The 17,617-nt window shown below is 41.1% G+C and overlaps 1 protein-coding gene and 1 long non-coding RNA gene across 10 annotated transcripts in view; one reads left to right on the forward strand and one right to left on the reverse strand.

Annotated features, from left to right (window-relative positions):
• LOC308089856 overlaps positions 1–17,617 on the forward strand; it is a 390,353-nt gene that overhangs the window by 317,320 nt on the left and 55,416 nt on the right. The gene's annotated exons all lie outside the window — the stretch shown is intronic.
• The window catches only part of madd (MAP-kinase activating death domain), a 140,932-nt gene that overhangs the window by 87,153 nt on the left and 36,162 nt on the right, over positions 1–17,617 (reverse strand). For all 9 annotated transcript variants that reach the window (XR_013933524.1, XM_080434437.1, XM_080434439.1 and 6 more), the window contains exons 4-7: positions 15,247–15,550; positions 10,559–10,690; positions 8,907–9,020; positions 6,806–6,886 (exon numbers count right to left, since the gene is read on the reverse strand). Coding sequence is in view for 8 of the 9 variants with exons in the window: in XM_080434437.1 (XP_080290563.1) it covers positions 6,806–6,886; positions 8,907–9,020; positions 10,559–10,690; positions 15,247–15,550 (631 nt within the window). In the remaining variant the exon portion in view is untranslated. The remainder of the gene's footprint in view (positions 1–6,805; positions 6,887–8,906; positions 9,021–10,558; positions 10,691–15,246; positions 15,551–17,617) is intronic.

Raw genomic sequence — 17,617 nt, forward strand, 5'->3', positions numbered from 1 at the left:
TATATAATTTTTTTAAAGCGAACATTTTTAACTCAAATCTTTGCCTCTGGGGATTCTACAAATGTCTTCTAAATCCTAACAGTTTTTTTTTTTTTTTTTTTAAACGTATCTTGCTATAATATCAGCGGTTCTCAAACTATTTTCATGTCAAGGACCTCCCAAACGTATGTATTTGTCTGCCGACCCCCATCTGAAAATAAGTTGTTCCAGGGACCCCCAGAAGCAAGGATTTGAGTTACAAATGTATATAAAAAATATATATATTCAAAGATTTGCACAAATGTTCACGATTTTAAAAAGAATAGCCAAAGAAATCTAAAAAGACACAGATGCTTTCCTGGATTGAATGGGTTAAAATGTGATCTTATATGGATGAAGAAGTGGGGCATGTTAACCACTTAAACCCCAGCATCCGTATTGCAGGGAAAGCTTTCATAGAAAATAGCCGATCGACAAGTTCACAACGCATCGCGTTGTGAACTTTCCAGCGAAAGCTTTCCCTGCAAAAACAGAAAATATACTGAGTATAGAGCCCTGAGGGACTCCGGTCAACCATATGGGGTTCAAGTGGTTAATGGGAATTTGTTTGTTTGTTTTTTTACTTGGGTCCTATTTTTAAATCATTTGCACCACAAACTAAGGGTTAGTGTAAAAATTATGTTGGGGATTATAATTTTCTGCAGGCTTTTTTTTATTTACCCACGGGGATCACTGGATTAATGTTTCCAGAATTATATAATAATATAAGCCTGAATTTGGCCAAAACAAAACTAAAACAACAACAAATTAACAAAAAGTCATAATTTGAAGTACCAGCTTGCCCCTCCTTTCAGATACGAAAGAAATGGACCAATTCCAACAATTATTACACCCATCCTTCGTCATTTGTGGTCCAAATGATCTAAAAGTAGGGCCCAGTTTTAACAAACAAGAAGCTAAATCCCTTTTTAAGTGATTAATCTCTCACGTTATACTGTAAGTTGCGTGTTGATGCCTGAGATGGGCGTGTCATAGACGTGGGACTGTCATTTTGCAGGATAACAAGTCATTTTGCAGGACAACAACGGAGGAACAGACAGACGGGGAGTTACACTGAAACAGACTGCTGCAGATGTTCAGTTAATGTTTAGCTTAGCATGATGGAACATTATTAGTCGTCAGAACTGGGGGGGGCGGGGGTGTAACTTTGACAAAGTTGTTGGCTTCATCATATCTTTGCTCTGCTCACCAGAAAACTTCACTGACGCCATAAAAAGGTAGATGCAACGCACATTCAGTCATGCTCAAGCCAGAGCTAAGCAGTATACGTATATATCTATATACAGTAAGAATCGGCTCATCAATGATTGTACAGTATTGCCCAGGTTATGCATGGAGATTGGGAATAGAGAATTAATAACGGTATCGACAAGCACAATGATGTCAGACTGGTAAATATATCCGTGCAGGCGGCATTCCACATTCCGCAGGAAGAGAAATGAGGAACCTTATTGTCAGAGGAGAACATCTGCTTTTGGGTGATCACGGTCAATCTAAACAGACACTGGGAACGGAGATAAAACAGATGGAAGGGCTGGGATGATCACTTCATGACTGGAACAACACATAAACATCATGATCTCTCTCACTTTCTTTTCTTGTTCTCCTTTCAACAGTTCTTTTCCCATCACAGTCTACAAACATTAAAGCACATCGGAAAAGCCTTTTGTCGCTGTCGGGCAGAAACCTTAAATCTCATTTATTCTTTTCCATAAATGAATGCTCTATTTTATACTTTGTTCTATGACAGTGTCATGCAAAAGATCTGAACACTGCTGCTAAATAATAACTCAATTGGATCCAATGGAATGCAGGTTCTTTTTTCCATTTCCTGAAAAGTAACAGTTTTGGTCATACTGTACAAGGTTTACGACCCGAGAGCGACTATATATTTTTCCATTTAGGTCAACTTATTAGCATTTAAATTAACCAAATTTCCTGCTAAAATAATGCAAAACAATATGCTTTAGTCGTGTAAATCGATTAGTAATCAGATTTGAAGATAAGTAGGCAGAAAGAAACATCTTGCTGTCTCATCCCAAGAAACACACTGAAGAAAGGAGATTAAAAAAAAGATGGTTTTAGGTTTTCTGTTTTTTATTGCTGTGCGTTCCTTTTGAAAACTCTATAGATGGGACAATCGAGCAAGACGAGAGATCAGGTAGAGAAGACAAGATGGGCAGACAAGAGGAAGTTGAGGACACAGAACGGAGATGTTTGACGCACAAAACAGTGATTAAAAAGAAACACACACACACAGACAACAACATAAAAGAACTAAAGAAAACACCCAGCCACAAAGGGACTGAAGGACATCCATAGTGACCAACTGGGACAAACCAGTAGTTAGAATGGAGTGGGGACGATAAAACACAAGCAGATCTCTTGAGAAAACTCAAATAAGTAGCTAGACAAATATATTTTTTTATTAGAGAGATTGACCCGACACTAGTTCTGGGTTGCATCCGCCATGGTCATTAAATGTGGGTCATGAGCAAAAGAACAAGATGACGGATACAAGCGGACATAAATTGGTTTTCTCAGGAGGGAGGCTGCTTGGCATCTCCCTCAGGGATGGGGTGAGAAGCTCAGTCACTCTGTGTAGAGCCGCTGCTCCTTTACTTGGAAAGGAGTCAGTGGAGGAGGCTTGGGCATTTGGTACGGATGCCTCCAGGTGGCCTCCCCAGGGGGGGGGGGGGGGGGGAGCACGCCAGAAGCACGCCCATCTGAGAGGTGTCCACGGGGCAGACCGAGGACCAGGTGGGGGGGGGGGGGGGGATTATATCTACACACACTAGCCTGGGAATGCCTCGGGATCCCCCCAGTTAGAGCTGGCTAATGTTGCCGGCAGGGAAAGGGAAGTCTGGGGTTCTCTGCTGAAACTCCGCGACCCGACCCGACCCGACCCGACCCGTGGATGAAGATGGATGGACGGACGGATGGATGTTGCGTCATCATATATGGCGTTTCTTTGTACACATACATAAAACTACTTTTTGGATCGGTCCAGATTTGCTGTATGTGCCGAATCGTGCCGATTACTATCCGTTTGTTTATGGTTCAAAAGTTAGAGGGGGGAAAACCATAGACTGTGAAAAATATGCCCTATTGGTTTCTACAGACTGTTTTAAAGCCACTTTTTTGGGGCGAATTCAAAACCACCATCTTGGAACTTCTGGTCCCGAAAAGCAACCGGAAACTAATGCTATAGACCATATTCACACAGCGGCCATGTTTCTATGAAGTCAATGAAAGTAGCCACCCCGGGTGGCGGCACTTTCAATGTTAAATTCCAATATGGCCGCTGTGTGAATATGGTCTATTGGCTGGATGGGCAGCGAGGGGGCGGGGCTTCACTCATACCCTCCTTTATCATTACTTTAATGGGACCATAATTTATTAAACGCATATCATGATAATATCAAAAATACTTTAAACTAGCGATTGAAAACATAAAGTATTTATGTTTACTAAAAGGTTAAAAAATCAAAGTCCGGCAAAAACCTCATTAGAATGGAGTGTTAGTTTTTTCTGCAGTCAGCAGGAGGGAAACTAGCGACATCTGCTGGGCCATCATGAGAAATGCAGGGGAAACGGCTCTTCCTTAGGGCATAGCAGTGGCGGCCATTTTATGGTTCCACTCCAAAAAAGCCAATGCATTTTTCCCATAGAGATTTCCAAAAATATTTATATCAATTATTTTAAGCCTAGAATCAAGCCATCCAGGATCCTGGTGAATCAAGACCATAAAACGTTTGATTCTGTGACTTCTTTTTTTGTTGAAAACCGCAAAACAAAGGGTAATCATTAACACATTAACCGCCAAGAACGTAGTCCTACGGTCCGTTAAATCCAACTGTTAAGCGCCGAGACCGTAGCCCTACGGGCTGCGGTCTTTTCGCGCATGCGCGGTCCGGGTGCACTTTCGGATTTTTTTTGATCCACTTCCGTTTCCGGTTTGATGACAGGAAATAGAATTATTTGGGATCCGGTTTTGACGATCACGCCCGCTCCCATTCTACAGACGAAACTGAAACTCAATTCTCTTCCTGTAGTTTTTTCTCCTCACATTTCACTGTTTAACGTAATCCGCTCTAACTACAACATGGATACCCCGTTTGACACGCGATCTTCACTGGGAGATACAGGGAGATCTCGCGGATGTAAACAGACCGTGTAGAGCTCAATCTTAAGGATTTTAACAAGATCTATGGCGACATGAAAAAAACAAAAAAACAACAAAAACACCTTGGCACTGGTGAGTACATTATGAGATTAACCTCTGGCGGTCGATGTGTTAAATATAGTATATCAAATTTTCAAAATGTTTTTTTTCACAGAATCAAACATTTTATGGTCATGAATCACCAGGATTCCTGGATGGCTTGATTGTAGGCTTAAATTAATTGATATAAATATTTTTGGATATCTCTGGGAAAAATTAATGGGGTCTGAAACGATGGAACCAGAAAATGCCCTATAGGCCACTAGGTATACATCTTTTTCTCTTCATAGTGGGTGAGATTCCGAAGCTAAGTTAGGAAACTGTACTAGCAATTATGGACTGAGAGACCAAAATGCATTTAGCTGAGAAGAGGAATCCTAGCAGATACAAAGGACAGGCTTCCAGCAGCTTCGTTGCTTAGACCCCTAATAAGGAACAGAACAGGAAACCAGAAGTGGACAAACTTCTGAGGTTACGTATGTTAGGCCCTGATCTTAGAGGGCAGAGTTAAGCCTGGATTTATACTTCCTTGTATGACAGTGTTACGTGCCAAAGAATAGCACATGTACAAGCCTGGGCCCCCCCTAGTGTAGAGCGGTTAGAGCAAATGGCTTTCATGCAGAAGGTTGTGGGTTCGAACCCTGCCTGGGGGGGTCGACATCAGCCAAGGGCATGCTGTCACAACGGGTTCCTGATGCCAAATCAAATGGGTTCAGATCTAAACCAAGTCTCCTGCACCAGCTTCAAATGCTATCAACGCATTGAATGGGACGTTATCACGTTTTATCAGACCATTGAATGGGCGAGTAGGTGACATACTGACCTGGGCTCAAGGCTCAAGCGAACGTCGCAACGTTCGGGACGGCAACTCGCTCGCTTTCGCTCGCTCGCTCTAGCTCGCTCGCTCTAGCTCGCTCGCTCGAGTCAGTCCAAAACCGAAACTTAAAGGGATATTTCACTTTAAAAAAAACTTTGGGTCATTTTATCGTCTACTCAGGCCCTTGTGAGCCCCCCAGACAGTTTTTAAGTTACTTGATTCAGTATTTAGATATGTGATATTCATTTTATCAGACACGCCCCCTTCCTATACAAACCCATTATAACTTCAAACTCCATTTTAATTTTAATGTCAGATTAATCAAAAACACCCGTCCTTGGTTTTGGTGATTCACCCTGCCCTCCTAATACGCGAGGGGGCCGTGTTTTTTCAATTACTTTTTTCATTTATTTTTTATATATTTTTTTAAATGAAAAAATAAAAAATATCTAAATACTGAATCAAGCAACTTAAAAACTGTCTAGGGGGCTCACAAAAGCCTGATTAGACGATAAAATGACCCAAAGTTTTTTTGAAAGTGAAATATCCCTTTAACTTTATATAAGTCATCTCCGTGGGCAGGTCAGTATGTCGCCTATACTTTGCCTATTCAATGGTCTGATAAAACGTGATAATGTCCCATTCAATGCATTGATAGCATCCGAATGGGCTGTCCTGAGGGAGGCGCGTCTGAAGCCCGTCCTGGACGGGAGTCTCCAGACGTAAAAACAGATGATTGTAAATGTGCTATTATCAGAACGGGACACTGTCGTAGGGCGGAGCATAAATTAGCCATTAGTTTCTATTCCTACTAAAGCCTTTGCTACGCTGTCAAAGGGGCTTGATATCAACATTTACCTCCAACAGCTACAGCATGCAAAGAAAAGAAGAAGAAAAGAAGGAATAAACATTCTATTAGTATAATACAAAATGCTACGTCAAGATGCTCCCACACTCTATGCAAAGTACATACAACTCTGTTGGAGCAGGGACACAGCTGTGTCCCTGCCCTACTGCCATTCACATAGCTGAAAGAGGAATTGTCATTGTGAGAGCCAAGTATGGTCAACACTATGAATCGGTTCTGGAGCAGTATCCTAATGTAGGTTCTTAAATTGAGTGTAAGTGATATTTTTGGGGTTAAGATGGGTTAAATAGCCCTATATTCTGATCACTGCTATATAACTGTTATAGAGTGTTTGTTCCGTAATAGCGGTCTCTCCGTTTCTCCAGCTCTATAGTAAAACAAACAGAAAATAAACTTTCAGGTTGGGATACAAATTTTATCCAATCAGTGAAACTGGAAGAATTAGGTAACAAAAAACTAAAAGAGCAGACAAAATTGGAAGTGGAACACCATAAACTTGAAGCTGATAAATGATCTTTATCCTGACTGGATAACATTTGTAACCCACCTGAAAATTATAATTTCTGTTTACTAAGGACCTGGAGAGACAGAGAGACCCATATTCTCGAGCAAACACTCTATAACAATGATGGCTAACGGAATACACAGCTTAACGTAAAAATAAATAAATAGATATATATAAAGATAACAAAAACATAATTGCCATTTAAATATACCAACGCAAACTATTAATATGTGCCCAGAACCCCAACTGATAACACAAAACAACTGACAGATGTGGTGCAGCAGAAATGCAGAATAAAACATGTCGCCAAACAGCAAAACATAAACTCTATTTATGGACACGCCATCTAACCTGCTTCAGGTGTTTCTTGAGTTCGGAAGACTCAGGCTCTGGTAGAGGCGGTACGATCTCCGCATTGGTGGGAGCTATGACCTGCAGAGGAAAGATGGTGCAGGGAATACATGGATTTTAATGTAGAACATAAACCAGGGGTCTTCAACATTTTTTCAGGCCAAGGACCCCTTAGCGGAGAGATAGATGAAGCAAGGACCTCCACTACATATATTAAAGAGGTGGTGCCATGTTTTTGCACTTTTTCTGTTTTTCATGTGTCTATGAGGTTGATAGAACTTCATTAAGCCCCCCGGTGGTGTTTTTATGGTGTTTTATGTCTTCTCTGACTATTTGGAGTTTCTTCCTGGAGGCTGAAACCTTGAGGGTCAAACGTGCCAATAGAGAAACAGCACTTTAGTGACATCACAAAGCCCACACCCTCCCCCTCATTATCATAACACAACAGGTGTGGGCATGAGGAGGAGGAGGGACTAGGACAGGTGGGTGGTGCTAAGGTGAGAACCAGGTATACTTAATGCACTGGTGGGTGTGTCTACATAAAAACAACATTTTAACACTTACTGTACACTTTTTTTTGTTGAAAAAAATCCTTACATACTAATAATACCTTATGATCAGGTTTTAGGGTTGAAAAATATCATGGCACTCCATCTTTAAATATATGAATAAAAAACTTTTTTTCCATTTATTTCATAGCTTCAGTTTGAGAACCACTGGTTTTGTAATTGTGTATCAGACATGAAGTCTACATAACCAGCTCTGACAGTGTGGTAAAAAACGGTTCCGGAAACGGTTCCAAATGTGATGGAGCCCGATTCCGGTTCCTCAATGTTTAATCCGGATCCTTCCGGTTCTTGGGTTCCAACCCTAATTAACCCATTCAATCCGGGAACGCATCCAACCCTAAGTAACCCATTCAATCCGGGAACGCATCCGTGTCATTTCAGATTTTAGCTAGAACCATTATGTTATACTTTGGCTATTCAAAAATAACAGATATACAAGCTCATAGCTTTGTACATCTATTTTTTTGGAGAAATCGAGAAGATTTGTGCAAATCTTTGAATATATATGTTTTAAAGCGAACATGTTCAACTCAAATCTTTGCTTCTGGGGGTCCCTGGAACAACATATTTTGAGATGGGGGTCGGCGGCTAAATACATATCATTTTGGGGGTCCTTGACATGGAAAAGTTTGAGAACCACTGATAGAGCAACATACGTTTTTTCAGAAACCTGTTTTCTTTAGAAGACATTTGTAGATTCGTTCCCGGATTGAATGGGTTAACAAAGCTGACCTGGGTTGAGGTGCTATCTCTGTGTTAGAACATATTGATTATATTGTGGATGTTGTTTTCTCCTGTAGGACAGCAGCTGTTGCTTTATGACCAGAGAGATGATTCTATCCAACAGCCTTCCATTGTGTTGTGTTGTGTTGTGTTGTGTTGTCTCATCTCTTCCTGCCCTACAGTCTGTTGTATCTAATCTGTCATCTAGTGACGTTTATGACCAGGTAGGCCTTGTTCAGACTGCAGGCAAATCAGAACTGTTTCTCAGATTTGATCTTTACGACCGTCTGTCTGTCTGTCTGTCTGTCTGTCTGTCTGTCTGTCTGTCTGTCTGTCATTTGCAAATTGATCAGAATGGATTTGTGTATTCATTCAAACAGTGGCAAAAACTAGCAGATCTACATGCTAAACACCAAAACAATCAGTTTCCATGAGGTTTTATGCTGTTCAGACTTGATCAAAAATCGGATTAGTGGAACACAATGGAAACAAGTGGGGTTCACTTTTTTATATTCATAAGGGGCGGCCATAGCTGAGTGGTTAGTGAGCCCGCCTAGGGAGCCAGAAGCCCTGGTTGCCCCAGGTACGATTCCAGGCCACACCAGCATATGTGTCGATGAAATGAAATTTGTCCCTGAGCAAGACTCTTAACCCCTAATTGCTCACAGGCCCTCATTGGAAACAAGCCCGCAAGGACTTTCATGAACGTCCTGTTAAAAAGAATTATCCTTATCCTTATGTTATATTATCATCACTTGATGAAATGGGGGGGGGGGGGGAGTAGTAGCTGTGTGACCAGCACAACTGACCTTGTTGCAGTCCAGATCCACAAGCCACACGTCGTCTGGTATTTTGAAGTCATGCTTGTAGAGGAAGAAGCTAGCCGGTACACCTATGATGTAAGGTGTGGGCGCCAGGAGCAGCTGGAAGAGGAGGAGAACAACAGGAGAGAGAGGGGATGATCAATAGAGTATGGAAGTCACTGACATCACTCTGTTAACCCCTGGGTCACGGAAGTATTTGTTTCTTTCTCTAAAATCGGCCAATTATTAGTCGTTATGACAATTGATTCCTCCCCACACACGCGTGGCTTTTTTCAGAGCATGTTTATTTTAATGATCAATCAATGTAATGATCAATTGTGTTCCGGCTTCCAATCCATTAAGACCAGGAACGCATCTGTGTCATTTTAAGATTACTTTGGCTATTTTTGAAAAACTGTGAACATTTGTGCAAATCTTTGGGTATATATATATATTTTTTAAAAGCAAACATTCGTAACTCAAATCTTTGCTTCTGGGGGGTCCCTGGAACAAAATATTTTGAGATGAGGGTCTGCGGCCAAATACGTATCATTTTTGTAACGTAAAAGAGAACGTAAAATGAGAACGTAAAATGAAAACAAAAGGACCCTTATGGGTCCATTTGGTTTCATTTTACACTCTCAAGAGTTAAATTATTGTTAAACATCTGCATTATTATTATTAAACTTTATTTCAGACACCATGGGTCCATATAAAAACAGAGCTACAAAACAGACAACAACAACAACACATAAATAGCCTGAGTACCAGACTGTTTTCATTCATTAAAAACATATAAGCATTGCCTCCAGTGTTTCCAGAAACACGAGGAATGCCTTGTATCACTCCGTGTGATCCCTGTTAAGGCCATAATTAATATATTCTTTGACTCCAACAGTCTACACATACATTTAAACATGAAATTCCTCAATACAGCATGAAAGGTGGGTACATTACTGGTCACAAACATTTCACTTGCACTAGTCCATCTTGGAAGTTTCAGGAATATTCTAAAGGCATCATTATATGCCACCTGAAGTTTTTAAATGTTTGCACTGCTATAAAAGCACCACAAGTGGGCTGTATATAGAGGAGTGCAATATGTTTTAAAAAGTGATACTTTAACATTGTCTGTACACATGTGACATTTTCGTGCCAGCATGTTGGCTTGCCCATTACTTAATTAAAGAATTGTTATTTTGATCAACGTTTGCCTGTCATCTCTCCTATGGTACCAACATCAATACAGCATGGATGGAATTGTGGACAAAATCTTATCCAACAATACCAAAATATTCTAAGTCTTGGGTCTGAGGGTCTAAATCTCATCAAACGGTGGTCAGTGGCTCAAATGGCAAATAAATAATGGACCTCGATATGAAACGGGTTGAAAACCACTGTCATAGATAAGTGAGTGTGTATTAACACATTGATTGCCAAGATCGAGTTAACTCGTTTTTTTTTTTTTTTTTTTACCCAAAGACCAAGGAGATATGATTTGTTGAAGATCTAGACTCCTATCCACTTCCTTGTTAACTTAAAACTTAAACATTTTGTATCTCAGCTCCTGAGTACTTTTTTTTTTTTCAATGTAAAAACCCTGGCATGAAACTGCAAAAAATCTGAAATAATTCTGGCAATCAATGTGTTAAGGTCACCTGTTCAGCAGAGGCCATGCAGGTGGGCAGTAGGGGGATGACAGGGAACATGTACTCCAGGGGGTAGATCATGGCTACGAACGCCATGACGCTCATAGAGAGGGCGTTGTAATCCCTCGACTGCAGCACCACCTGAAAAACACAGAAAACAAAACACACAAATCAAATGCTATATGGTGAAAGCATGCTGGCACCGGCTAAACGGGAAAACAAACTAGAGCTGGGCAGTTAACCCAAAATAATATGTCAAAATCCATATTTAGAATCAATAACTTGACTTAATCTTTCTCATCTCGTTAACCTTGTTCATCGAATAATCAATAATAATAATAATCTCTTATACATCAACAATTTGACACGGAAAAAATGTGAATAGATTTTCTTTAAATAATGGATTAGTCTGACTAAACACTTAACCCTGTATTATACATTGTTGTACAACGATGGCGTACAGTACATGCATAGCTCACAACCGGAGGTCATCGCCAGGCTGGCTTATGGTGGACATTTTTGTCAAAATTCTATTTTTGCCACAGACATACAAAATGAGCGGACACTAATATTACCAGAAACACATATTCGTCTCTAGCCCTGAATGATAACAGGTATGTGACTCTGAGATTGTACAAATAGAACAAAAATTTGGTTCCATTAGTACACTCTCAGAGTTATGGGGGTCCTTGCAAATAAAACATTTGAGAACCACTAGTACTAGTTGGACTCCTAATGTGCCATAGTGTCATAGTGACTCAGTGTCATACATTTTCTGAAGAAAACCTGGAGACTTGACATTCAGTAATTGGGTCTTATGATCAAGATAAGAACATTATAATGGTGGGTAAAAAGAAAATCTAAAATTTGCCAAGGACAAGACCAAGTCTTTGCCACGGACACATTTGTCCGTGTACGGACATATTGATGCTCACAACGTGTCCCATTGTGAGCCTGTAAATGTGCTATTATTGCCAATATAACCATTGATTAATCGCAACAGAGGCAAACATTTGTAATAATCGTGATATTGATTTGAAGTCGTATAGCTCAGCCCTGTGGATTATGCGGTCGACACGCGCTGACATTTTGCACCCTAATCCCATGTACAACACACTGACTTTTGTTTTTTTATTTTGTTTTCTAACACCTTAACTAACGTCCATAAGTATATCATGTACAGTATACATCTGCTGCTATTTTTAGTTAGTTAGTTAAAGTTTATTTCGGTCAAAAAAAACATACACACAAATGGCATTTCATACAATAAAAGACAAAACAATTAAAACAAAAACAAAGCAGAACAAAACTGCTTGACCGAAAAGGTGTAGGCTGAAGCTAATAGCTTATAGTGCCTACCCTTCTTGTATTGAATAATCTATCACACACCTTTATATCTTATGACAGGTACTATGTGTTAATACTATGTAGATAATTTGTTTGTTTTTCTTTGACCCCCCTTCTTCTTCCCTTTCTTTTTTCAATGGAAATAACAAAACGATAGAACTTGCACGAAAACGAATTTCACCCACTTTTTTTACTTCTGTAAAGCTGTGATGTGACAATAAAGCGATTCTGATTCCTAGTTCAGCATGCTGAAAAACAACAGCTGCAAAAAGATGAAAGACAAACCCATAGTCAAAGGGACACGAGATCTGCTTTAACACAAGTTGAAATGCACATTCAGATTCAACTTTATATTATCATCACATCACAGGTTTACAGGTGTAAAAATAAAAACAAAAAAAGTGTGTGGAATTCCCTGTAGTATGGCTGCTACAACACATACTGTAAGTGTCAACGCTGGTTAAATAAAGGCTTTTTAAACACTTAAACCCTAGCATCCCTACTGTGGGGGGAACATTTCTACAAGCTCACAACGCACGAGCTCGTAGATCGGCTATTTTCAGGGAGGAGTTTTGATGTAGAGGGGGGGGAAAAGAGCGGGCCAAGTACAGAGCTGACCACGGTCAACTAATATAAGTATATAGGGTTTCAAGTGGATCCCTTTGTCTACACCAGAGCCCTGGGCTGGGCTGCTCACGGAGGACTTTTCCTTTTCTTCCAGAAAACAAACCCATTTGACCAAGAAAACATGTGATCTTCATCTTCTGACTCCTTATGGAATATCACACACATTATTACATAATCAACCAGAAGGATGAACCACAAGATGGCGCTGCTTTCACTCCACACGGCACAATTCAAAAGAGAGCATTCTCTGAGGATTTCATTCAAGTATACAGTATAAATAGCTGTGCTTGTGTGTGTGTGTGTGTGTGTGTGTGTGTGTGTGTGTGTGTGTGTGTGTGTGTGTGTGTGTGTGGGGGGGGGGGGTTGATTAATTCCTTTCATTTTAAAGATTGTTTTTAAGATTGTTGTTAATGCTCTGTCTTAACCCATTAAGACCTGAGGCGGATTCTACAAAATGTCTTCTTAATCATAAACAGTTTTTTTAAACAACCTATGTTGCTATATCAGTGGTTCTCAAACTTTTTTATGTATTTGGCCGTGGACCCCCATCTCAAAATATTTAGTTCCAGCCTTCCAGGGACTCCCAGAAGCAAAGATTTGAGTTACAAATGTTCGCTTTAAAAATACATATATATTCAAAGATTTTCACAAATTGTCACCATTTTTCAAAAATAGCAAAAAAAGCTCGTAGCGCGGCACTCGTGAGCTTGTATATCTGCTATTTTTTAATAGCCTAAAAAATCTTAAAATGACACGGATGCGGTCTTAATGGGTTAATGCTTAATGTTGTGGTTGATATGTGCTAAACAAATCAACGTTGACTCGCCTTGCCTTTATTCCATACAGCTATATTTGGGGGCCGACAGACTGAACGGCTTGGACCGATGCCGACTTTCAGCAGTAAGTGAACACATTGCATGGGTGTGCTGCTGCTGCTGCTTGAGCCAGTGTTTGCAGAGTGGGATGTGGTTATAAAAAAAGAATATCTCAATTTGGAGACGAGCGTCAGTAAACAACACTGTACCAGAGTCAGTGAATACGGCGGTATGGTACGGGTTATGGCAGGACACGAGTCACGACACAACAAAGGCTTTCCTTACCAACTTTTAGAGCTGAAGTTTAAATATAGCCAAGAGCTGCATCTGGGGTATAGCCTATATGGCATGATGACTCAGCAACGAGAGGGAAGAGAGTAGAATATAATGTCCCGTCCTTTGTTTCCTTCTATCCATGATGTGTTAACCCCATCAAGACCGGGAACGCATCTGTGTCATTTTTAGATTTCTTTGGCTATTCGAAAATAGCAGATCTACAAGCTCATAGCACGGCACAGAGTGCCGCGCTACGAGCTTGTAGATCTTCTATTTATTTATTTTTGAAAATGATCGCAAATCTTTGAATATATGTTTCAGTTATTTTTTGGGCAAAAAAGAATATGTTGCTATAATATCAGTGGTTCTCAAACTTTTTTCATGTCAAGGACCCCCAAAATGATATGTATTTGTCCCCGAACCCCCCCCCCCCAACCCCCATCTAAAAATATTGTGTTCAAGGGACCCTAAGAAGCAAAGATTTGAGTAAAAATGTATATATATTATACATTCAAAGATTTGCACACATTTTCACGATTTTTTTCCCCAAAATAGCAGATCTAGAAGCTCATAGCGCACTCGGTACAGACATCTTAAAATGACACAGATGCGTTCCCGGTCTTCATGGGTTAAACCCTTCAGTCTGTGTCTGTCTAACAGAAGAGCTGAGACGATGCTAGGATGTCAGAAAAGAGCAGTGTCATGTCAGTCTGACATAAGGGCTTTTGTCTGGACGTGGAGCAGGTGAGCTACCTCCTTGGCTGTGTGTGTGTGTGTGTGTGTGTGTGTGTGTGTGTGTGTGTGTGTGTGTGTGTGTGTGTGTGTGTGTGTGTGTGTGTGTGTGTGTGTGTGTGTGTGTGTGTGTGCGCTAAGTATTAACCACATGAACCCCTAGCAGCGTCCCTATTCTGGGGCACTTGTGAGCTTGTACAGTAGATCTGCTATTTAGCCTAGTTGACTCAGGCCAACTAAGTATATCATTGTTGTCGGGCAGAAACCTCTTATCGCCATATTCTAACTTTCTAACTTCTTTCTATCTTCTATTTTTTGGGGTAAATTAACGCACTACTTACTTGCGGCGCGAAGCGACACGTTTTGAGATTGTAGATCTGCTACTTTTGCTATTTTTTTACTTGAATCCTGAAAAGTTTTGGACATATGAGGTTATTATTATTATAATAATGTACCTTGTGCTCCAGGAGGACATAGCTCAGGTTATTATCAATAATGAGGTTATTATTATTACTATTATAATAACGTACCTTGTGCTCCAGGAGGACACAACTCAGGTTATTATTAATAATGAGGTCCCGTCGCCGCTTAAGCACGTTCTCTGTGTGTGCTTGTGGCAGACGGCAACAGTGTAACACAGTGGGTCTATGGATTCGACGCATGAGCAGTTTGATCATTCATCCCATAGGTCGGAAGGCCAATACACAGCTGGGGAGCCGTAACCATGGCGACATTCTTTTACACAAAAACGCTAATAAACAGCTGTCATTTGGGGAAAGCGAAAAACAGGCTTCGCTGTTCCGTGCATATGGTAATGGTCAATGGCTGCACAGACAGAGTTACAGACACACAGAGCTACAGACGCACAGAGCTTTGTAGAATTATAGGAGGATAACGTACCTTGTGCTCCAGGAGGACACAGCTCAGCACCTGCAGACATGCGTCCACCCCCAGCAGCTCCAGAGGGAGGTGCAGGGGGAAGTCCACCATGGAGAAGCGCGAGTTGTCGGGCAGGGCGAAGGTCATGGGCCGCTTCAGCTCGTGGGGCAGCACCTCCACGTCCACGCGCCGCTGGCCCGGGACGGGCGTGGGCGAGCGCAGCAGCCGGTACACCCACGACTCGATCTCCCGCAGGTCGGCCAGCAGCTGGCTGCCCTTCTCCTCCACCGACAGAGCTCCGGTGAACACCCTCCACATGGTGTCCCTGAAGAAGAGAGAGCAGACATATTAGCATCGCTGTTGTCGGGGCGAGAAAACCTACTATCTCCATATTCTAACTTTCTTTTTTTTTCTCCACGGTTTTGTAACTTTTTTTTCACCTGGTGCCAATTTTCTAAGTGATCCTGGGCACTACACTCCCCCCACAGTCTAGGGAGCCCAGGGCTGAGCTCATGCCTCCTTCAATGCATGAGAGCCAACTGACCTTCTTGTCATCTGACATAGTAACTTTCTAACGTTTTTTTTTGTAAATTAACCTTTTTTAACCCATTCAATACGGGAACGCATCCGTGTCATTTTACGTTTTAGCTGTAACCATTATTTTATACTTGGGCTATTCAAAAATATCTGCAAGCTCACTACGAGCTTGTAGATCTGCTTTTTTTTTTTTATAGTGAAAATTTGTGCAATCTTTGAATATGTATATATTTTTAAAGCGAACATTTGTAACTCAAATCTTTGCTTCTGGGTGGGTTTCTGGAACAACATATTTTGAGATGGGGGTCCGCATATCATTTTGGGGTTGGAGAACCACTGATATAGCAACATACTGTTAGGATTTAAAACATTTTTAGATATGTATTTGGCCACGGACCCCCATCTCAAAATGTTCTGTTCCAGGGACCCCCCAGACGGATGATATACACAACACAACCCTTCTCCAAACCTTCTGACTTGGGTTCAGCATTACAATATCAGGATCAGGATTTTCACTGCAAAACCCTGCTGCATGTCTGCTAACATGTAATTTAGCCATGTGTAATTAGTGTCGGAAACATGTACCATATGGTCTCTGTCGGGTGTCCAAAACTGTTACTTTTCAGGATTCAAATTCAGATCTACAAGCTCACAGCTTTTGCCGTTTTTGAATTTGAATCCTGAAAAGTAATTGTTTTGGACATAATGACGAGACGGCAGGGTACATGTTTCAGACACTAATTACACATGGTTAAATGAGGTGTTGGCAGCGGTCTGATCCGGATATTGTAATGCAGCTCAACGCAAGTTAGAAGGGTTTGAGAAGGGTTGAGTATATCCACGAATGCACAATGACGTTTTTTTTTTTTTTACAAGTGTGTTATTTAAAAAATGGTCAATAAATTATCTCAATCAATAGACCATTTTCTCAGAAAAGACTACTAAAATGGATGTTACACAGTATGAAAAATCACACCCAGTGTGAAGTGGGCGGTGTGGTCACAGTGGTCATCACAGTGATGGAAGTTCACTTAAAGAAAAGTAATATTGTGGACCAACACCCCTAACTTAAAAAAAAACATAAATGTGTTTTTTTTAAGTGCATAGTCCTATTTATAGGGCTATGCACAATTGTCATGTTTCCCTAGCCAATCACAGTCCTGAATAGACTGTGATTGGCCAATCACGGTGCAGGGTTAGGGGGGTACACTGGTGGCCAATCACAGCGCAGGATTTGGTGTGCAAATATCCAAACCTCATACTGTATATAGGGGCGGTTTCACCGCCCAAAAAACTAAAACAGGTCAAATAACAGCCCCACTACAAACACCTGCCATTAGGTTCATCCTGGCCCCGGGGGGAGGGGGAGAGGGAGAAGGTGTGGACATTCACTAATGTGATGAGATTGAGCAGAAACATGGGAAGAAGAGGCTCTTGAGGGATTGCCCGTGCATCAACAAGCACCCCCCCACTCTAACAGCACACACACACACACACACACACACACACACACACAGCTATTAAAGCCTCTTTGGAGTGTGTGCTGGGTGTCTGTAGCAGAGGAGGAGTAGATAAATCATTAGCTGCTCAGACTCCCAGAACCACCAACTGGCCAACAGGCAGCCAGCCACAGACCAGTGTTGCCATGTCTCCTTATTATAAGCGGCTTTTGGGCTATTGGTAGTTGCGGGTTGCGTTTATTTTGGGCTCGTTTCTAAAGTGTAGTTGCTTATTTGGGCTCGCTTCCACATTTGTTTTATAATTATTTAAAGCAGTGTATTTGTCCCTAACCGCCATCTGAAAATGTTTTGTGCCAGGGAGCCCCGTACCAGATTTGTGCTGTTAGAATGTTAAA

Source organism: Gymnoscopelus braueri (genome assembly GCF_963280865.1).
Source record: "Gymnoscopelus braueri genome assembly, chromosome: 1".
Taxonomy (NCBI): Eukaryota; Metazoa; Chordata; class Actinopteri; order Myctophiformes; family Myctophidae; genus Gymnoscopelus; species Gymnoscopelus braueri.